The sequence below is a fragment of the Anopheles moucheti genome, chromosome 3 (genome assembly GCF_943734755.1).
Source record: "Anopheles moucheti chromosome 3, idAnoMoucSN_F20_07, whole genome shotgun sequence".
In the NCBI taxonomy this organism is placed as follows: Eukaryota; Metazoa; Arthropoda; class Insecta; order Diptera; family Culicidae; genus Anopheles; species Anopheles moucheti.
Window position 1 is genome coordinate 92,548,939 of NC_069141.1, and position 23,892 is coordinate 92,572,830.

The 23,892-nt window shown below is 37.6% G+C and overlaps 2 protein-coding genes across 4 annotated transcripts in view; both read left to right on the top strand.

The window, feature by feature from the left end:
- Positions 1-16,904, top strand: part of LOC128305349 (potassium channel subfamily T member 2) — a 55,408-nt gene extending 38,504 nt beyond the window's left edge. The window contains exons 16-28 of one of the 3 annotated variants that reach the window (XM_053042738.1): positions 737-877; positions 3,037-3,142; positions 3,210-3,425; positions 3,491-3,654; positions 3,838-3,949; positions 4,069-4,254; positions 4,573-4,704; positions 8,630-8,806; positions 11,212-11,417; positions 11,483-11,658; positions 11,722-11,771; positions 11,862-12,047; positions 12,120-16,904. In XM_053042738.1, coding sequence (XP_052898698.1) covers positions 737-877; positions 3,037-3,142; positions 3,210-3,425; positions 3,491-3,654; positions 3,838-3,949; positions 4,069-4,254; positions 4,573-4,704; positions 8,630-8,806; positions 11,212-11,417; positions 11,483-11,658; positions 11,722-11,771; positions 11,862-12,047; positions 12,120-12,368 — 2,101 coding nt within the window. In that variant the 3' untranslated portion in view covers positions 12,369-16,904. Of the gene's footprint in view, positions 1-736; positions 878-3,036; positions 3,143-3,209; positions 3,426-3,490; positions 3,655-3,837; positions 3,950-4,068; positions 4,255-4,572; positions 4,789-5,774; positions 5,817-8,629; positions 8,807-11,211; positions 11,418-11,482; positions 11,772-11,861; positions 12,048-12,119 lie in introns of all 3 variants that reach the window. The other 2 variants (XM_053042740.1, XM_053042739.1) reach the window with 2 other exon arrangements.
- A 1,448-nt stretch (positions 16,905-18,352) lies between these two features.
- Positions 18,353-23,892, top strand: part of LOC128304276 (serine/threonine-protein kinase N) — a 49,113-nt gene continuing 43,573 nt past the window's right edge. Inside the window, exon 1 of the mRNA XM_053041437.1 lies at positions 18,353-19,541. Within this exon, the coding sequence (XP_052897397.1) occupies positions 19,521-19,541 (21 nt within the window). The 5' untranslated portion in view covers positions 18,353-19,520. The remainder of the gene's footprint in view (positions 19,542-23,892) is intronic.

Consider the following 23,892-nt stretch of genomic DNA (forward strand, 5'->3'; position numbering starts at 1 on the left):
TGTATTAAAACCGGACTCAAGGCAGTACAAAAATCAAACTCTTCCTTTTTCTTCTACCAATGCAGATAAGCTTCTTGTAGAACACAAAAGGCAACTAGTAGAATTTTGTATTGAATCTCTATGTATGTTTTACCTTGTTTGAAGTATTGTTTTTACGCTCATCACATATATTTGAACCTTTCTTTATGATTATCTACCATTGCCTGAACATTCCATATGTTTTTCTATTTTCCCTCATATTTATCTGCACGTCATCTTTCTTTTTCTTTTTCTCTTTCTCTCTTTCTCTCTCTATCTTTCTCTTTCTTTTTTCTTTTTTTTCTCTCTTTTACACCCTTCTTCAATCACTCTGCACGAATGACCTAACTAAAAATTTACTGACTACGATACTTTCTCAACCTTCTTATATTTGCACACATGTAATTTATGTATATAATACATAACGTACCATGTATCCCTAACCTTGGACGGAATTCCATGGAACCATGCAAAACGAAATACAAACACATCATCTTGTTGTCGAACTCATTGCTATGGATTCGATTTCGATGTAATCTAAACAATATTCGTTCTTGAACGCACATACTATACACTCGAACGTACACCTTCACACAATCTCATACTCATGCACCGATGCACACGCACCTCTCTCGTATTATCTTATCCTCATCCCATCTTCGTCACTTCTCCCACCGATACACCACCTACCTACATACAACTTACGTGCACACTTTAGTTGCGGAAGTGCAGATCTTTCGCTCCTGCAAACGGTTTCGCTCGTACTGAGCTCATCCGGCGATTCAAAATGTTGTAGTTCGACATCCGATACCAAAGATTCAACTCACACACCCCCTGCATGGCATACTGACTGTTCCCGGTAAGTGTTATTCTTGTTTTTTCTCTTCTTAACGCTCCAGTTCATTTCGACCGTTTAAGAATTAACCGCTTCCAGGGTTTTGATTTTTTGGAATAGTTTCGTGTGGCTGCTTCTGCTGCTACTCTTTGTTCTGCTACTATGCTCCTTTTTTATGAATGTTTGAATTTTGTCACTCTAATCGTTCTTATCTTTCTCCTTTCCTAAACGTTTCATACAGCCTTTCATTTCATATTTTCCAATCGTTACATCAGTCATTGTAATACTCTGATTTTTCATTTTTACGTACACCGTATTGCAAACTTTTTCAAGTTCAGCTACATTAACAATCACATCTTAGGCATTTGTTATTCTGCTTTGTAATGCTACTGCTCTTCTCAGCCCCTAAAATGCATGTCGTTCGTTGTTTAACAAATGTCAGTTTTATTGTGTTACGTTATTCCAGGATCAGTCGATGTTACTTATAGAATCAGTCGATGTTACTTGTAGAAAATTGTCGATACCAAATCATGCTCCCGATGCGACGCGAAACTGTGATAAGATATTAGGAACGATTAGGAACGAACGAGAATCAATCGGACGAGCAGTCATCATGCTTAAAATAGTGACGCTCTGCGACTAATCGATCTGTGAACGGAAACTCATTCGTGTCTACTGTTTGCCGTGACTAGCAGCAATGACCAAATCGAGCTGAAGCTCCTGTTGCCAAAGCAGAAGCCTCAGATATTCGTTCGTATGCAAGACTAGAAATATAGCGTGCATGTGCTCTGGCGATGGTTTTTAAACGCTTCTAAGCCCTTTTCTTCGGAGGCCATAAATTTAGAGGCATTAAATGGCATTCAGAGAGTGGAAGCCTATTTAAAAAATACCAGTTTTCTAAAAAACCAAGAACGATTGACATTGCTATGGTCGTTATATCTGATGCTACCTTCTTCCGAATTCTTGTATTCATGAATTTCCAAATTCCTTTTCTAGTTTATAGTACCGAATTTAATAACGCTAACGTTCTCGGCTAAATGCATTGATACAATGTGTCCAGTCACTACCGTGATTGCGCAGTATTCGCGAACCAACCATCTCATCAAATGCAGTGCAGCATGAATTAAAACCAGAAAGGAAATGATAAAAAAGATTTGACAATCATTAATACTCATCCACGGCTCGCATCACGAACGCTTCATAAGTAGCGCGCGATATCCATGTATCGTATATTGGGATTATTCTTATCTATTCGGAATTATGACGTTACATTTCATTTAATTGCATGGTTTCAGTTTATTAATGTTTGGATTGTACCAAATTTACCTCGTGTTTGTTTCTCAGTCAGTACCTGGAAACGGTAAAACATCCACTAATAATGCCTTCATAAGCTGAGTATCATCAGCAACTAGCAAGATGAATGTTCAACGCTGTATCGAATCAATATTCCTGCTGCTTTAAATGAAAACGGAGTAGTGTTACAATTACTGCCGAGCAGATGAATGAAGCTTCGTTCAGATGAACAATTTTCTAATTATTTCTTTCTTTTACCTTTCATAGAGTTTAAACGACATGTTTTATGGTGTTTAAAGTGTTTAGTGTAGTGTTTATCACTTCACTAGACTTACATCTCATAATATTGCCATGTGTTATATTTGTGTCTTTCTGGCTACTTCGGATTTTTGTTAAAAGGAACTTAATGACATGTAACAGGACAATAAAAAAACAATGTATTAGCAACAATCAACAAACGCGATTAGCAGACTTTAATTAATTTTCATAAAAGATACTATAAAGTATGCATTCCGTCTAAAAAACGTTCAAATGCCCCCGTTATTTTCGATATAAGTTGTCACGTTCGCTTGTGCTAAAATCTTCGCTTTATTAAAATGTAATGTATGTGTAGAGCGTGTGTTAGAAGATTCGCGCGCCTGCTTCATATAATCATTCACGATATGGCGCTCATTAACTATAACGATATTGGTTTTACTCCGTATATTATTGTCATAAGATTCTATCAGCAAGTTGACTAAACCATTAGCATTCTATCGGATCAATGGAATCAATCGAACATTTCATTTACGCACCATTCAACGACGCTTGAACACCGTGGCGTTTTTGATGCTCTTACCATGATAGTGGCACATTTCGAACTTAAATGGAGCTTCTTGTCTTTTTTGTAGGATTGTGAAAGGGTTTCCACCGGTTTCACCCTTCATTGGCGTAAGTCCAACGTTGTGTTTTCTACTCAAGGAAAAGAAACCTCTCTGCTGCCTACAACTTGCTCAAGTAAGTGTGAGGAATTGGGTAACATAAGACATAAGACATAATTATAACTTATAATTCATTTCTACAGGTCTGTGAACATTGTAGCTATAGAAATGCAAAGGAATACCAATGGCAAAATAAAACCATAATTCTAGCTGCCGATTATGCATCCAATGGCATCTACAACTTCATTATTCCGTTGAGGGCTCACTTTCGCTCGAAAACGTCACTCAATCCAATCATCCTATTGCTGGAACGACGACCCGACATTGCCTTTCTGGATGCTATCTCCTATTTCCCACTGGTAAAAAAGCTTGTACCTTCTAGATTCCCACAAAATTTGACACACATCATTTGCTCACTTTCCAGGTGTACTGGATGTTGGGTTCAATTGACTGTCTAGACGATCTACTTCGGGCCGGTATTACCTTGGCGGAGAATGTTGTTGTCGTAAACAAGGAGCTATCAAATTCAGCCGAAGAAGATACTTTAGCTGACTGTAACACCATCGTTGCTGTGCAAACTATGTTTAAGTATGATTATCAATCTTCAGGTGTCTAATAATTCAGATGGCAAGATTAATTGCACTTTTTCCCTCTCTTTTTTATTCTCTCGCTATCTCTCTCTCTCTCTCTCTCTCTCTCTTTCTCTCTCTTTCTCTCTGTTGCATTTCCATTTTCTATTCCGCTTTGTATGCTACTGACCAATTTTGGCAGATTTTTTCCAAGCATCCGTAGCATTACCGAACTGTCCCAGAGCTCAAATATGAGGTTCATGCAGTTCCGCGCCCACGACAAATACGCCCTGCATCTCAGTAAAATGGAGAAGGTACTGCACGGGCAATCCTGGATGAGCCCATCTCTATTTAATCCTATTACCTGAACAGGGATACTAACGAATCTTCTCTTTACAACCTCCATGACTCCGAACCGTGCGGGGACGTACAGCGAGAGAAGGAGCGAGGCTCACACATATCATACATGTTTCGCTTACCGTTTGCGGCCGGCAACGTGTTCAGTGCTTCAATGTTAGACACGCTGCTTTATCAAGCCTTCGTGAAGGACTATGTGATAACATTTGTGCGACTGCTGCTCGGCATCGATCAAGCACCGGGCAGTGGGTTCCTCACTTCGGTAAGTGAATTGAGCAATCCTGCGTTTTAGGTCCACTTAGCAAACCATTAAATGAACCCATCCTGAACATCCGTTCAACAAGAGCTACTTTATTAAATTACAGTGATCAGGTCGGGCTGAGATCAAACGACATACGACAGTTTACTGATAGACTCACCTCTGCCTGTTCCGATCAATGAGACGCCGATAAAATCATCGAAATCGATTCATTCCCCTATACATTGATAATTATTTCATCTACTTTTTTGGTCTCGTCTAATGCTATATTCTCTACCGTTTCCCATTTTTAAGCCTATTTTTTATCATCCCTCGTTGCAGATGAAGATCACGAAAGATGACATGTGGATACGAACATACGGCCGGCTGTATCAGAAGCTTTGCTCTACCACGTGCGAAATTCCGATCGGCATCTACCGTACCCAGGACACGTCAAATGCGGATGCATCACATGTGAGTAATTCGCCAATCGCCGAAAAATGGCGACCGTTTGGATCTTTCGGGACCTTTAAACATTGTGTGCGGTTGCGACCATCGGTGAGTCCAAACTTTAAAAACCAACGCCCAACAGAGCTAAATCACGCAAACGCAATTCAACATTTGAACAAAATTAAAACAACTGCAAAACAAAACAAATAAAAATAAGCGAATAAGATTTTCCAGAATTATGATTGCTATTCACTAAATCTTTCGCTTTCGTTTGTTTGTTACGTTCATCTGCATTTTGTGTTCCTTACTGTTTATGTCTTATTAATTTTATCAGTTAACAACATTGCTTCCTCCTGCTCTGTTCATAAGCTTCCTTATTTATATATTCTAGGTTCTCCTTATTCTTACATCAAACACCTTGAATAAAGGAAAAGTTTGCTTTTCAATTTCCACTATGTCTCCCAAGTGTTACTTCGACTCCCGACTGCTTCACACTATGCCTTGTTTGGTTTTCTCTTTGTCTCGCTATCTTATACAACTATATGCTTTATCTACTCTATACCCTTTTCTATAAACGTTTCTTTATTAATTTTTTCTTTAAATTAGTTTACCTTCATACGTACAATCATAATGAACCTAAGTGCAACTGGCGACCATCTTTATTTGAGCGATGTACAGTTTGTTTCATTCGGTGCATTTCTACAACGTTATAAAACCCCTTTTAATATTTCTACACCGTTTTACAACATTCTGGAAATAATATTAATAATAATAGTGTATTTGTCATTGACGTCGTCATCGGTGTTTGATGAGGTAATCGCAGGTATATCAAAACATCATCGGTTTCAGTGACTCGCACACATTAATGATCCCGTGACTATCCGTGCGTGTGTTCAAAACGCTCCCAGGATAAAACGAAACAGTGTCGATTTTGATTTTTTTCTTCTTTTCTTCTTTTCATTGTTTTGTTTCTTTAATTTCCACCAATAAAATCGCTTTAATACCCAAAATCAAACGAATAAACGCATCATATTTCGGTGCGGCTTCGTATGGCACTTGATGCACAAACAAATATGGCTACTATCACTGCCTAGCGAGGACTTTGCCAAGCAAGCAGCGCTTCGAACCTATCAAAAGTTAGTAGAATTTACATCAAAACTTTTTCTTATTACTCTACTTCGTTTCAATCGCTGCCATTGACATCCTTTTTTTGTTATTAACATGTCGCTGTTTATAATGTTTATGTTTATGATAAGTTGAAGTTATATTAATTCTTACTCTCTCTTGTCTTGCGTTGCTTCTTTTCATTGTTTCCTAGTATTGTTTATATCATTCTGTCTTACCATCGCTCAAATTGTTATATTTCTACAGTCGCCTTTTGTAACTTTTCTAATGTTTCTTAAATAAATGCGAGACCTACTGCCTCGCGTCTGTAGCTTATACTATTATAATGGACTGGTTTGCGAATAAATTTACCATCTTAAAAGTCAATGGTTTTATACTCTATTATTCTCTTTTTATTCTTTTTTACTCTATCATTTGTACTACAACTTCTCAATCTATTCCTATATATCTCTTATTACGTATTATTCTCTTATGAAGCTATTATTTTCTTTTCGTCTATTTACCAGCTTCCCTCCTTTTTATTTCTATTGTTTCTATTGTTTTATTTCTATTGCACCACTTTCTTGCTATTTTTTTTTCGTTTTGAAATTTTATTGTACTGCTACTTATCTGTTATATCTATTTGTTCCTTCATATATTTGTTAGATTCTAACACTGTTGAATATTCTTGTTTTCTGTCGTTTATTCGATTTTTAAACTATATGCTATTGATAGTAAATACACATAAATCGAATTCTTTCTGCCAACTACAAATTATTAATATTTAAAAAATCATAGCCTCTAAATAGATAATTTAAACAATCAAAATACACAGCAGATGAAAGCAAAAGTGTATCTCTTTACAAATTTGGACGAATTATTTGATCGCACACGCACACAGTGAGAAAATTAGTAGACATTATTTTCCGCTTTGAGTTTTGCTTTCCCACTTTTGCTACTTTTTAAAATGAGTATTTGAAAAAATTTGACCGTAATAACTGTACGCAATCAATCGCATTTGAAAGCCTTCTGTCGCTCTCCCAAGTAGTTCGTTTCATCATTTTGGCAATTTCAACTTTTGTTTTGTAACATGTTAAGTGCGATTTAGTTTGGAGTTCTTTGTTTCTTGATATTAGTATCTGCAGCACATAAAGAATTTTACTGCTATCTTACTTGAATTTGGGACTGTTCTTTAAACTGAACACCAATTTACTGCCATGCGAATGACCATACCGTAACTCCTTACCCAATATCCCAAAATGAACAGGAATAAGCTGAATAAACGCTATACGCGTGTGCATTTTCTTGTCCAGATATTATTCAGTCTTGTTTTTCATACCCTTAAATGTTTTGCATGAGAAGAGCCGAAATTTCACTAGATCTAGCTAGCCAGTTGAACCGTCGGTTTTCCATGTTCTTCAACTCCTTCTGGCATTCGTTGAAAACAGCTTTTCATGTAAGTTTCGTTTGGTGCTAGTTGTGAATCAAAAAAATTGCTATGCTTTTTGCTGTTACCTTTACATTCTCAATATAATATGTTGATACGATATTTAATATCTTGTTTGTCATCAATTTTAGTAAAGTAAGACAACACCCAATTCAATAGCAACATTTGTAGTAGCTTAGGAAGCTTTTGCTAGTTTATTATAGCAATAACAATTTTTTAATAGTTGTTTTTTTTGTTTTTATTTTAGATAGTATGTTTTCTAAAACTAGTAGAATTAATGATCCAAAAGCTGAGCACGTTTAGTTGGTTCTAAATGTTTATTTGAGTATGGCTTAAGGCCATCCCAGGGTAATAATCATAACCCCGAGTAAATTTTTCAACCGTACTGGGATCTTTGCGGCACAATTCACTACCCATAAAATTGGGCGCTGAGTCATTCTAACTCTATGGGGTTTCATCTCGACCTGTGGGGGTACCCGAAAAAAGCCGTTTAGTAGTAAACGGTGTATAGATTATGCCAGGAAAAGGTCCGAAACCGTTTCAACCCTCTCCGTATGCTAGAAGGCCCCTCAACAACTTCAGAGAAGTACACTTTAAGGAGCCTCTGAAGAAAATGGAACGCGAACCATCCTCTTCCCGTCCACCTGTTCAAAGCAAATTATAATTTTTGAGCCTCGAAGGCATCCCCCCCCCCCCCCCCCCACGTCAGCAGTTTATTAAATTCGAACTTAAGAGCTCCCCTGCCGTTCATCCTTTTTAAAATTAGGAGCCCCAACTATCATTTCGCCCTTGCGCCTTGCCTAGAACAAGGTGTATAATAGTACACACTTATAGTTACACTAAATTTTAGCCCAGCATCCAATAGATATTTGGAGTTGTATACTCTATGTAGTGTTTTGTACAAACTCTGACCTTCCTATCGTGCAGATGTTTCGTACCGAAAAAGCGTCATTAAGTCGTCAAAACCATTACGCTGAAATGTGTTCTCTATTGTGTCACTTCTTTTAAAAACCAAATTCAAAATGATATCCTTTGTCGTCATCCTTAATCGTACCAAACTTTACATGCATTTATGTTACTGTCATTTCGTCTTTAGCTTTGGGTTTTTCTGTTCGTTACCTCTCACATTTTGGCTTGCATTGACCGGTTGGTTTGTGTTGAACTAATTTGTTTTCTCATTCAATTTGGCATCTGATTCACAATCTACCTACTACTACGACGATTATTACTACTTCTACTACTACTACTACTACTAACTACTACCACTACTACTACTGCTACTACTACTACTATTACTACTACCACAATCACCACTACCTTCACTGCTCATGCTTGTGAAACTCGCGCATGCTGTAATGAATTGAAATAAAAAAAAACATGTTCGAACAAACCGAGTAGTATGAAGAGGAAGTGGTTACAACCACCGCCACTGCTAGCAGTACATCGGCCAGTGGTATACCGATCAAGGGTGTTGCGGAAGCGAACCTCAAGGGTATTACGTACCGGCCGCCGCCGGCCACAATCCGCAAGTCATCGTCCTGTTTGGGTGGATGCACCGCCCGTAAAGGATCGAGCGTAAGTCCTATACTTTCTTCATTGTCACTTCATTTTTCTTTTTCTCTCATTTCCTCTTTAAACGACTCACAACTACGCGGCCACACGCATTAAAATGTTTACTATTTTTCTATATCCGCTGCACACTACTACACTTCCTTATTGCTTCCAGTTAGATATCGTATCTGTCGTTTTTCATCACATGCTTGAAATCCAGATTTAAACACATATCCACATTTTTTCTGACATCGTTTTTCTATTTGTGATATATTCTCTCAGGAGTTAACCTTGTTAAGGAGAAGATGTCATGTCATGCGAGCTCATGCGAGCCGCATGACAGTAATTCTCTTCTAAAAAAAATTACAAAGCTGTCATCTAGAATGTTATATATATATATATATATATATATATATATATATATATATATATATATATATATATATATATATTTATATGTATATATAATAATAATTATATAAATATATATTTAAATCAATCTACCAACCTTTGCATGACTTTAAAAGTTGTGCATCATCCAATTCAACGACACCTTCACAAACCAAAATTTTGAAAGAAGTATTCGTCTGCTATACGTTTCATATCTTTAAATTAGATATCTTTAAACATTAATACCAGCTCATGTACACCAGGCCAACTAGTGTGATACTTATTTCTAGTGGTATATTTTCACAAGCACATTCAAATTCCTCGTTCCTAGAACATCTAATTATGTTATCCTTTCTCCCTATTCACCTAGACTTATAGGTCACTTATAAGTGTGTTTTTCTTGACTTCCTTTTCGCACAAAACCGCTTAGAGACTTTCTTGGCAAATACGCTATGGTAATATCCCGGGGTATCAGTTTCTAAGTATATCAAGACTTTCTCAATTTAATCAACACTTGGGTGTCGCTTAGAAGGCTACAAAAGAATCTGAACATACTTTGCAAAATACCCACCTCTTTTCAAGTACATTGTGTCATCAAAGGAGCTCCAGCTACATATCCAAAGCAGTCATGTGTGGTCAGGCAGCATTGGTACTTGACTCAATTTGCGTATACAACACTGAAAATACACACATATGCTTTACACAGTTGCGTTCATGAATAATACACATATACCCTGCATTATGATTAACATTGATGATTTTAGAAGCTCTCTTAAGTACGTGAGACACCAAACAGGTAAGTACATTAGTTTTCTGTTTTTAACAGCAAACGTCTTGACGGTTCAATTTTTTTAAGCAGTGGTCATCCACACAAAATCTTCCAAAAAGTCGTGCTAAGTGGTAAATGTTTGCAATCACTTTTCCAAACGTTCAGAAGCGGATTGCCTATATTGTGTTGAACTTTGCGACACAAACAAGTACTTTCAACAGTTCCTGCAGTACCTGCGATCGGCTGAAGAACTATAATAGATCGAAATTTTGTGATCTCAAATTGTCCAAAAGGTTCAAATTATTGTTTTGTATGTCCTACCATTATTTCAACTCCTACCCGATCACTTATTAAACTGGACATAAATGTACAGGCGTTCCTGATATAATAATATATCAGAAAATGTTCAAATGATATGTGTAAATGACAATCTAAATCTCTTATCATCCCCCTACGATTGCCAGGAGAGTATCGACAAATATACACTACTTTACACAAATATACACTTACGTGAAGTATCACCAATGACATGCAACAATTTTCTTCTCTTCATGTGTTTGTCTACCGCTGTGTCCAAGCACTTGTTGGCTTACCAAATTTCCATAACGAGCACTAAACATCAGCAACTTCATAGCGCGCCAACTGCATTGTGCAAGTGTCCACGGTAGTACCCGATTTGCCAAGACACAACCAACAATGTGCAATGTGCTCCAGCTGTACACATCTGTATATGAAAACCCAAAAAGTAATGTTTCACCGGAATTCTAACGGCACTACCTCACCTTCCAATATTTAACCCACCACTGATTACCACCATTTACTTTAAGGCACCGTCCTTTCTCTTTTCATATGATTTGTATTGTGTTGATTGTGTGTTGTTTATGCGTTTTTGGTGTACGTGTGTTTATTGTTTGCTGCGTGTTTTTATTGGTTGTATTTTAATGGGGCGCAATGCTTTCGGATCCGGTGCTTAGGTTGTGGGAATCATGACAACATAATTTCCTTGTCACTAACTTCAACATACACGTTCGCGCAAGTGCCCGAGCACGAAATCAACTATGAGAGCGAGACAGGGGCAGTACATGGCCACCTGGACGACAAAGAGTGTTTCTAATTTGAATTTGGATTGCTCTATCTTCTTTCTCCTCCTTTTCTTTCTATTCGTTACCATACCATGCGCATTGAATAATCGTACAACACGCTCGACGTCCTTCGTTGTCCCTGTCTCTGTATCTGTCCCCACGATCGATACTGTCTTGCATATGCGTAGTACTCAATCAATATGGCCGACGAGGCACGCGATAATCATGTGCAGCAAATTGAACGGGCCGAGATCGCTAATTTGGTGCGCAGTCGGATGGAGTCACTCAATCTCCCTAGCATTGATTATGACGACGTAAGCGAAAAGCGTAACCATTTATCCTACGTTATCATCAACCCGTCGTGCGATCTAAAGCTAGAGGAGGGCGATATCATGTAAGTGTAAAAACTTGTTCGGCCTTTGTAAGAGCTTTAGCTTCCTTTTTCTAATACCTTTCCAGTTACCTGGTGCGACCCTCTCCCTTTTCGGCCCAGAAAACTTTCGAGCGGCACAACTCGCGAAGAAAATCAAATATATCATTCTGCTCCAATATCAATCTGGCGGCGGCGACGGCCGGGTCACGGCGCGGGTCAGGCATCGGGCTGAATAACATCGGTGGACCTCAGCCGATGTCAGGTTACGTAACGCCCCGGGCGCCTCCGCTGGTCACAACAAAATCGAATTCTCTATCTCTTCCAGATAGTCCTAATGCAATGGGACAGATGCGGGGAAGGAGCAACTCCTTGAGGGTAACGACTAATTTCATAAGATTGGTTATAATATAAAACATTTTCTAAGGTCGGTGGCTTTAATTGCACCATTCTTTTCGTCAAATACAGATTGACAGTGATATTCTACTTAGACGGTCCAATTCACTGCGTCAGGGACTACCGAATATCGGGGCAGCGGGACGTCGGAAATCATCGTTGGAAGAAATTGGTATTAGCCACTTTGCGACACTGATGCAAGCTACAAATCACTCAAATCCAATCAAGATTGCCCTGAACGGAAGTATCGGATTGGAGGTAAACCATCGCTAAGGTGTCTAAAACTTTTGGAATGCTCTGAATTTCCATGTCCATTTACTTTCATAAAAGGTAACTCCTCCAGAAGAACCATTACCCATCATCGGGGTACCTTGTCTGAGCGGTGGCATTAACCCATCCTCTCTCGGTGGACCCGGTTCCGGACTGGGAGGATCGACACTCGGCGGATCCACACTAGGCGGTTCCACGCTCGGGCTATGCACCGCAATAGATACAAATAATAGCGCCTCCACGCCGAACATCCAGATGCAGAACGAATCCTCCCAGCAGCCGCAACATTTGCATGGTACGATAGTATGATATAACTTAATGTGGGGCCGCAGGCTCCGCTCGGCGGTACGCAGCAACAAGTGGATATAGAGCTAGCCAAACACCCGTCGCTGTAGTCATAGGTACTAGAAGGCACGCGGACGGAGGTACACATTCATACTTTGCTTCAGCCTCGCCAAGTCACTCCATCGTCATCAGATCCGTGAAGCCTTCGCAGCCTAGAGATTTACAACGAGATTTAATAGTGCCCTGTATCCTGTAGTGATTGGTATCATCTAACGTGGGTTATTGGAATTGAGAACTTGAATCTACACAAATGACCAAATGTACCGAATCGACAAAAAGGCAACGGGTTCGTTATAGTGCTATAGCATACGCAGCATTGACAAATAACATTTACCGTAAAATTCATGATGAAAACTTACTAACAGCTGGACAAAAAAGTGGACCGAAGAAAACACAAAAAGGTAAATTTTGTACTTAAGATTGTTGCTAATTTTAGTATTCCTATTGAAGGACACTACAAACTACTACTAATAGTATTTCTAAAACGATTGTTTGATAGTAAATCTGTTACATTTAGAAAGAGAAAAACCCGCACATGAGAGGGATGAGGGGTGAGATAGAGGGAACAAAATGCATATAGAAACTAGGTTCAAGCTATTGGAGCATTCTGTACATATTAGGCCAATGGGAAACGAATGGAACACGAAAACAATGTCAACCAAATTAACAAAACCGAGCTGCGAGAGGTTGTAGAATACTCCGTGTTACTTCGACTACAGTCGCAGCACCTCATCAGATAAAAGAGATAGAATGCGATTAACGAAGTAATTAAACATATCCATTGCGAACATATTATCCTGTACATATATAGCTATAATGTAGTATGCATATATCAAATTTACTTAAAGTTGCTATATATTTGATTATTTCTTTTGCATCAATATAAAGCTTTGAGACGAACCTTATAAAGCTGCTCATGACGAACCTTAAGCGAATTTGCGCCTATAAATCCAATACCAAGCGGTCCAATGTAGTGGTAGAACAGTAGATAAAGACGCACACCGCGCACTCCGAGTATGACAAACAGTAGTAGTTTAATGACGATTGATGTCAAAGCATGTTAAGAACTAGTATGTATTAATCGCGCATTAATCGCGAGCAGAGAAACGATCGGAAGAGGCATAACCAGTTCATAACTGCTGTACATAAAATGTACGTGCGTGAGCGCTTAAGTGAAATGAAAGTCACACAAAACAGTAGAAGCAATGCATCGAAATATTTAGCTTCAAATATTGTTATTACATTTTAAACTGTTGCAACTCATCTTAAAGTAATCAGTATTGATGATGGTTCTGCTTTGTAGGGTATTTTTTTTTTGTTCATCTTTTGCACTCTTTAAAACAACCTGTAAGACAGCAGGAAAGTGAAGAAAATTAGACATAGGACAAATTCTCCGTACCCCATTTTCCAGCCCTTGTGATAAATGATCAAATTTAGTAATATCCTCGCCGGTCATCGTTCGGGATTTTATTATTAAAGGTAGATTTAGGACCTGCAAGAGTCGGTTACGTTTATCCTCCGAAAGCTCGATTTTAGTTACTGCTTCGGAAAATGTTTATCATGCCTTTAGATTTTTTATACATGATCTTGATAGTGACCAGAGCATACTTAAACCTGAAAGAAACAAAACCACGTTATATAAAATGAGTAGGTTGGATACAAATGGATACAAATAAATGTATATTTTTGTAGTCCAATCGTGTACAAGGTCACGAAGGTAACTTTGTTGTTTTCATACACACGAACGTTATATTTACGCCAACGTAAAAAAAATATTATATACAAAAGTCACAAACCATGACCACATCTAAAACGATTGCGAAGATTAAGATTTACGTAGGATATGTTAAGCAACTAGGCAGTCTTGTAGCAAAACAAATATATACAGTCCTAATCATGTTTACTAGTAATCGTGTTGGTAGGGAACAAACTATGTTGCTGTAACTGTAATATTTTGCTATAAAATTATCGCTCCTCTAAAAACAGTTTACTGTTCATTAAATGCAGTTCTAATGTGTTTTTAACAGACTTTTCTTAAATTCTCATATATCGACAACTTTATCTGAAATATGAATGAATCAAAAACCAGTTTACATGATCAGAAAATTGGATGTGCAAGAAGGCAAACTGACCCGTAACCCATAATCTGTTTGATATTATTTGTAGTTCTTTTTGTCTAAAACTATTCCCTGATACTCTGAGGAATATAGAAAATTGTACAAGCATTATGATTACGATACTTACCAAAGCCCCAAACCCAAGATCTATTTGTGTCTTAAATGTTGATGTAATTCAATTATAGACTTTTCAAACGTTTTAAGCTGCTTGGCGCTTGTGTTTTAATAAATACTCTTCATGTGAGTTATAATTTGCTATGTTCATTCTCCTTTCGAAAAAAATATAAGTAAACTTATTAATAAGTTTACATAACAACACTACCAACATTACTAGTACACAAGAAAAGAATCACTGTAAAACACACGCACAGCTCAAAAAGTCAAAGAGAGTCAAAAACCAAAAAATAATGTCAGTGAGTAATGTGAAATTTTGTTTTACGGGGAATCAATCAAAGAAAAAGTAATTTTTCGATTTTCTGATTGTTTTTCATACGATTTTCAAAGCGTAACCTTTAAAAAAACTAACAAAGCATCACAAACAGACGAGGCGGATCTTAACGCTCCAATGGACGTAAGAAAAAAATCATCGCTTTGGTATACCATAAACGCTTTATAAAATGACATGAAAGAATTACGAAGAGAGTTAAAATGGCAACTAGAACGCACCAGAATGAGTTTGAGCTGACGGGTGTCGAATTTTCTCAGGATAGCCTTCAGGAGCTGGAAATGCGTGAGAATAATCGTGAGAATGATCGCAAGGATAACCGTAAGTATAATTGTAGACCTTACGCAGAAAAAAAATAACGGGTGAAAGTATCGGGACTTGCAAAAAAAAACACTTAACTAACTAGTCATCAAACACCCCTAAACATGTGAGCAAGGGGACGAAACAGCATGATAGAGATTGAAAGACAGAAAGACAGAAAGAAAATAATAAAGAATCATAACTGCAAGTACCAATAAAAATTCGTGATTAATGAACTTAACCGGAAAAACGGACAAGGGAATGGAAGAAGCAAGCTTAGAGCTACAGCGATCTCTCCACATCCGGTTGCGTTAGTTACACGTTAGGCATGGAAAATATAAGGTGGAAAAAGACGGCTCCTAGCAAGGGGAGTGCATGATAAAATAAGAGAGTTCCCAATACGTTCGAATTACTGAGCTAAATTCCATACTACTTAACACGTTCAGCGCCGTGTCAAAAACGTTCAATGCGATTTCCATAGAGCATCACCCAAATTTCGGTAATGCGGCGCTGAGCGCGTTAAAGAATTTGAAGTAAGGGACAAAACCGATACAACTACTAAAAATGCCTTAGCAATGGAATTTCAAGTTTCAAGTATTGAAATGTATATAGAAACAACTGTAATCCTTTAATCGTCACAATCAAAGCGATCGAGTACGATAAAGCGAAACCAAACGAACGATATCCAAATAAATAATTACAGTATTGTATAGTCAAAATCCCAACAAAAAAGAACGATGCTGTGTTGTGTAAGATAGAATGGATAAGGAGTTTGTAATATAAACGAAATGTAAGATGAAGAGACAGCCTCCAACCAGCATCGCACACGCTACCAACCCTTAAAAGAATGGGTTTTTAAGGCCTCAAATGGTGGAGGCACAGGCAGAGTTATAGTACTTACCCACAATATCCAAATAGAATTGGAAACAAAACGCAATTTACGATAGGCTTAAAAAGTTTAGATTTTGATCTCCTTTTTCTATAGATAATCGCACATTTGAAGAAAATCATCCACATTCATGTGCCGCAGTGTCTAGACAAGCGACATGTTTACATTGTGAATATTGAAATGTAAATTTTGTCGTTTCGTTCTCGCACCAAAAAATCTTTCACATTCACTTTATATCAGATTTTTATAGTACGAGTCGCACTTAAGCAAACGTATAGGGTGCAATTTTGACACAATAGGACCTCCTGATACGAAAAACTCATCTTTAATACAGTGCTTACCATTCGAATCCTTTTTTGTCCATACTTTAACTCTGACTCCTGTACAGTATGTTCCCGAGTAACGCGAATAATGCGTGTCAGAGAAATTCGCTTAACTCGAAGTCCTTTTAAAACATTTTTTTCATTTATTAATTAAGGATCGATTTCTTCTTTACACATTGCTGTAAATTCTTACCAAAATATATGTTTATAATAATGAAATGAAACTTTTTTTTGTTAAAATGAAGATTGACAAATAAAAAATCCTATTCCACATACAAAATTACACGAACTGTTAAAATGTAAGAAACCCTTTTAGCAACCAAACAAAATGGAAAATTACGGAAGGAAGTAATAATAGACAAGCGAAAACAAATCTTTTATTAAAACCAGACACATAAAAACATTTATTATTATCTCTTGATTGATTCTAGAATAAAGATTTGACTAAAACAAATGGTCTGTGGGTGATGTTAATCATTAATGATTGGATAAAACTTACAAGATTTTTACGATACAACTTACGATTTTTGGGTACCAGATTTTTGTGGACCCCTTTGTAGAAATTATAATTGTTTTCTTTAAGAATTTGAGCTCATTTGATCATATACATTGGGTCTTTCAATTCTTCCGTCAATAGTGTTGTCGGAATGCTTCTAATTTCCTTTGGAACTGTCATTTCCGAGATGCACGGATAATAAGACACCCTCTTAACCTTCAAGTAGGCAACCGGACACCCGGGTATGTTTTTAACTTTAAACTGCAATTACTTTTGATTTATTACTTGTATTGACCTGAACATTTCAGTAGCCTTCCAACTTTTTATTTCCCTATTGCATTGCATACTAACAAATAATAATACGTGTGATATAAAAAACATTATATATTTTTACACTATAGTATACGTTAAAACGTATGGAATACCCTGGTATGTCGGTCGCCAACTTACGTGTGTAAATTTGGTTGACAACTCTACGGTTAAATGGCACCCGGATAATCGGCGCACCAATGTACAGGCAGTCCCCGAGATACGCGGTACATCTTAAACGCGGATTCGGAGATACGCGGTTTTTTAAAATTTGACAGATGAGATAGTTTATAGCACAAAATCTAAGCAAAAAGATGAAAATTGGTCGAAAATAACGTTTTTTGTCACATAAAACATTTCTTTCTAACTTATTCTAATGTATTTTTTCTTAAAATCACCTGATTCGATGAAAAAATTAACTCCAGAGAAGGAAGTCGACTCTGTGACTTTGAAGTATAAACGAAATTGCACCAGGATTCGACTTACGCGGAAATTCGAGTTACGCGGATTTTTCCCGGATTATAGCGGTCCGCTATATTAGCGTTTCTCGGGAACTGCCTGTATAACATTTTTATGCTGTTATTTATATTATAACCATTGAGATATCATCAGTATTTTAAAAGTTTATCGCTTTAAATATAATTTTGAAAAAAGTATTTCCTTAATTTGTCATAAAACTTCATTTACAGCATTGTTTTTTTACTATTACAGCAACGGAAACAAAAATTTAAACACCCCATAAAATTTTAAAATATTCCATTCCATGACCAATTCGAACCCATCGTGCCACAAATATCTCCAGGGTAGCTTCAAACCCCAAAGGGAGGACTATAAAAATCTTTTACCCCTTTTGTTAATATCTAAACCCAAGAAGCTTGAAAGACACAATCCGTCTCTCTCAGCTATGCCAATGTGGCCGACTGAAGTTTCGTTATGAGCCAACCTGCTGTGCGCGCGTACCTGTCGTACAATTCGTAGCCGTCAGTCAGCTGTCAAATGACGACGCTAGAGGAATTCGAAAAAAACTTCGAGCATATATTTGTTTTTCTCCCAGAACGTGTTCCTTTTGTCCATTTCTAATTTATTTAGTTTGTCTCGCGTGTGATCCCTCAATCTTTACACTTCTGATAATTTCTGTAAGATAGCCTACTACTGGGTCAGTGATAGAGACAATCGTGGGAATACGAATACGCCCGTGGTGTGTTGGCGTAGTTCATTCACAATTGGAGATTCCTGTTCGTCGCCGTCGTGTGTTCTCGAATGGAACCTTGTGTATCACACACACTCACCTACACGCACTCGAATCAGACCTTACCGCGGTAAGGGCTCACTGTTGTTTCGAACGCAACAAACGTCCAGTTTGTTAGACCGCCATTGGAAGATTACGTTGCAGCATAAGAGAGTTGTTTTTTCAAATCAATTGCAGCTGTTTGAAAGGCCAATAGCAAACATATCGCTGTGGTTAGGGTGTGTAGCAGTGGCTAGTGCTTAGGAAACGCACCAAAAAACAGACGTTTTTTCAATCAGAGTGGCAACGCAACCTGTACCCAAACTACCTTGATGTGTATCAAAACGCATTGGAGTATATGAATGTGTGCGCGTGTGTGTGTGTGCAAATGATAGTATGTACGAGTGTGTGCAGAGGTTTGCGATGGTCGTTGTGAACTTGTGGTGTTGTCCAATTGTGCAGGTAGTGAGAAAAAACTAAAAAGTGTGTTGCTGCTCGATCCGATCCGGATCCGGAAATTCCATTTTCCATACCTTGGTACCTCTGGATGTCGGAGATCGAATGAAAAGATCCCCGCTTGGCCTCGATTTTCCCCTCGAACAATTCAGTGTGACGTTTACATTTCGCTAACGTTGTAAGAAAAGATGAAACAGAGCGAAACAGTGTGTGCGAGAAAGAAGAGTGAGTACTATCGCGATCGCGCTTGATCGTGTATCCGAAAACAAAAAGAAATGAATTATAATCGACCTTTTTGCACTTTATTGAAATCGGGCGTATAAGTTACTGTGAGTTGGGTGTGCATGTGTACGTTAAATTAGTTTTGTAACATAAAAAAACTTATCTAACCACTTATGCGGATCATATATGTTAAACGGTTCAGTTCAAGTGTGTTTTTGTGCGTGCAGTGCGGTGGAATTCTCGGGTAAAGCGAGAGAGAAATCAAGTGACCGATTAAGGAGTGAACGTGACAGAGTATCCGCAGCAACTCGGAAACAACACTCATCTCAAAATGGCGGATTCATATTATCAGGTACGATCGGACATATTTTCTCTGCTCTCTACTCACAGCATGTCGCACTACTTGTTGCTATCGCGGTAAATAAAAACTCACGTTACGGATAAATTTGCTTCCGTTGGTTATACATTCACAAGATAATTCAAAGTATTACAAACGTTAGTTAAAATAGTTGTGCCCGGAAATGGGTAATTAAAGAGGAGGTAGTTTTTTTTCAACTAGTGTTCAACCAGTGCATTGAATGTCAGACCTTTGTCGGGTCAGAAAAAAAGGTTTTCTACGGTTGTTTTGGGCCGTTTGGTTATGGTTCTATTGCCTACAACTCATCGCAAGTTCGAGAGTTCGAGAAAAAATTGTAACTGACCACGCAATGATTTTTGGAAAGGATCGTGTTGTTGAGTCATGTTCAGCTGAACGTGCATCCCCAGGGTAGCCTTTTGACATGTTCTGGTTGTACCTTGAATTTAAATTTACAAATCGCCCATCCACATAAAATGCCCCAGTGGAATTTAGACTGACCGAAAGAAATAATTATTCGTTTAATGCATTTCGTACTAATTGTTACCCTCAACGGATTTTTATTTACATTGAATACGAGGATCTCTTCATCAAGATACTGACAATGTACATCTGTGCTTCATCATTGTGTCATATTGTCAACAAATGGGTCATATTTGACTACATTGACTACATCTTAAAGCTTACTAAACTCGCTTCCATGCGAAGATCAGTATGTATATAAAGAAGGTAGCTGTGTTTATGAGGTGTTCCACGCACAAATTGAAACCCTTGTGTTCATAATGTAACGATTATCGATACCATGTGACAGACTTTTGTCATTGATTTCAAAATTCAACTGATTAGCGCCATTTTGTCACATTCCGCAAATATTCTAAGGATTTTGAGTCAAGTAACATTGTCAAAAAAAGCAAAAAAAGTTATACAAAAAATATAAAACATTACCAAAGCACTGCAAACAGTTTGCAATCATAATTTTGAAAAGACGTCCATGTTCCAACAGATCCGATACAACAACAATAAATTCATTTGTCTAAGAATTCGTTTGAAATGTTCAGTCGGCAGATTCAAAATTATGTCTACCATATGGGTTGTATTCGTGAAAAATGTGCTGAAATCTGGCATAGAATATCGTTTACCTTGAAACTACCGATCAACAACGCAAAGTAAGATATAGTCAGTGGAACAAATGACTTGGAAAGACAGTAATGGAATCGCTTTTGGATGATTGCTTTTTATTCTTCGGTTAGAATCATTTGAGATTAAAACAGGTTTTAATATCGTTCCTTCTCTTCTTGAGATAGATGCTGCCGCTCGTGTTTTTTTCGCTGCGAATTGTAAGATAATGAAATTACACACGGTAAAGGAAAACCTACACACTCTCACGCCAGGCAGACCAAAGTTGAAAACGCGAAAACCAATCAATCGTCTTTTTGATGTAACTCGCAAATAAACGATCCACAAACGCGAAACGACAGTTGTACTTCCACCTGACAGACCAAAATTGACATGGATGAACTTGTTTTAATTGCAAGGCGATCCCTAGCCAAAGTGATCTCCACTGAAACACCAACGCGTACTCTCCTCAGAATTGCAAAAACAAAAACAAAAAATTCCAAATCGTAGCGGAATGTGTTTATAGTTCTACTACTGTTGGGATTGTGACATGAACGTAGACGAGGAAGTATAGAACACTTTTCATAAGGAATGATTTACGTTGCATTTTTATTCACGTCAAAACACACACACCCGACAGGATGAGTGATTCCGAATCGTAGTACAATATTACGGGGGAGATAAGAATTCGAATGTGAATAGTCACTTGCTGGACACGACGTTTGCTGGTTCCCACAAGTCGGCAGCTTTCTATGTGTCCTAATGGTTATCACAATCGTCATAACCTTTCGATACGATAGCAGACGACACTTTGGTTAATCTCGACACTATATTGGACATTTCCTTCGGGCGTTAAAACCTACAATCGAAATTATACGGAAAAAAATGCTGTGAGTGTGCGTGTTCTCATCGTCATCGGACGTAGCGATCGATGCCGGATAGGGAACGTTTATTACTCTGGGTTCGATGAGGAAATTATTATCAGCTTGCCACAATCTCTCGAAACGTAACCTGACTAATACTTACATAAACCACAATTTCCACAGTTATATCGCGTAGATTTTGTTTTTCGTTTTAGATTTATTATGTTTGTTCTATTTTTTTTTTCATTATACGAACTTGGTCCGTTTCCGGTCCTGGCTCAAATCTCATACAAATTGTGTGACCTACTCGGTGAGGTGGTTATACATGTAAGGGTTATGAAATGTCCGAATGAAAAAATGGGATAGAATTTTTTAAGTATTAATTTCTTGCTAAAACCAATGCAACTTTGCCCGACATTATACATATTTCAATACAGAAATGTGCAATTTCCCGTACCATATGTTTGACCTATCCGGGTAGGTGATTATAGAAGTAAGGGCGTATTTTTGGTCATTGAAATAAAGGTTAATTTCACTGAAATTCATTAAAATTCTACTCTGTACATAATATATGTTTAATTATCTTTTTGTTTGTTTATGGAACAAATCTTTTATTCACTTTCTCATGGTGAAATTTAGCTATCGACCCAGAGGTTGGCAATTAACGCACAAGTTGAAATTTAATAAAAATTCAATTTAGATAACCAGTGATACCTAGCAATTGAATTTCTTTGTGCCATATGAGTGTTTCTCCAAAACCTACGAAACTAGAATTATGTAGAAACATTTTAACAGCTCCGCCTAAACATACTTTATGAACACTATCATTTCTTCAACATATTTTTCAACCAAAGTTGTTTCCAAACAAACCTTTAACCTTAGTCATATTTGCTCTCTCGCAATTGTGGCAATGTGGTAAAAGTATTGAATCGAGTTTACATTTTCCCATTTTTGTACCACAACTACCAAATAAGTAAACAAGTTAGGCACACACCGCTGACTGAAAATAATTTAGATCAACAGTTCACACAGCGCGAACTGCTATTGTTTACCTTGCACACGAAAGGTCTAAAATTCCCATTAGGTACATTGAACTCTCCGTTTGGTGGCTCTTGGGATCTACTAAACTACCCTGCGAGTGCAATGCATTCGTTTAACCGCACCCTTATATTGATAAGTTTCTCAGTGAAATGAGGTCCGATTCAATTTAACTGTTCCATAAGTTTTTTTTATCTTCTTATATTAATATCTTTTCATTAGTCTTATTAAAAAAAATCCATCTAGCAAGCAAAAATTAGTTCACTCTAGCAAGCTTAAATCACAAAACCCTTTCAAAAAGGCGTTGCATTCGTTTAGCCGCACCACCAAAAAAGTCAAAGAAATAAGCCAATCTGACTTGAAAACATATGTTTTAGTATTTGGTCCAGTGAAACGCCAACGCGTACTTTCCCCCGAATTGAGCAAAAACATATTATTCCAAATAGCAGTCACATGTGTGTATATTTCTAACATTGGATAGGGGTCATAATCCCTGTGTAGCCGAGGAATTATAGAACACATTTCCTAAGGAAGTGTTTTTTTTATTATCAGTAGAACGGCCGGCTTTCCTAAGGGAGTTTTGCGTATCACTTTCACATCAAAACACACACATCCGGCAGGATGAGTTATTCAGATGCGTTGTAGAATATTACGTGGAAGCTAAGAATTCGAGTGTGAACAGTAAGGGTTAAAAAAGGGTGTTGCTTTCGCTTAGCCGCACCTCCTAAAAGGTCAAAGAAATAATTCAAACTGACTTGAAACTATATGTTTTAATATTTGGTAGCTCCGGTTTGGATTTTTATTTCTGTCAAAGATTTGTTTTAACATTGAAGTAATAAGGTGTTTGATTGTTTATAAGCCGATGTGATATCAGCATTCCCATATGCACAATTTTAGGTACTTTAAGGTGTTGACTGAATTCCTTCCCCTGGAATTAGCGTACCTGGTGAATCCCGCACTGTTAACCGGTTGGACGGTGGTTTACAAACGCTGAAGGCAACCGTATCCACCCTGCTCTTACGTGTTCGTCTTTTGAAGATTCCGTCCCCGTTAACAAAGGGTGTTGACGTAAAACATGGATGTCATTATTCCCCAAATGTTCTCAATAGAGTCACAGTCCAAATCGATGATTTTTTTTAACTCCAATCATACTTTTAATTGGTGTGATGCATGATTAGACATTATATTACTTAATCATGCATCACACCAAATCATACACAGCAAAACAGCCAAATCATACACATAATCCTCCAAATAAAGAAAGAAAACAACTTTCAGGAGCTCACAGCAAGTGTTCGAATGCACTCTCGTAGATATCCAGTAGCGTGTCA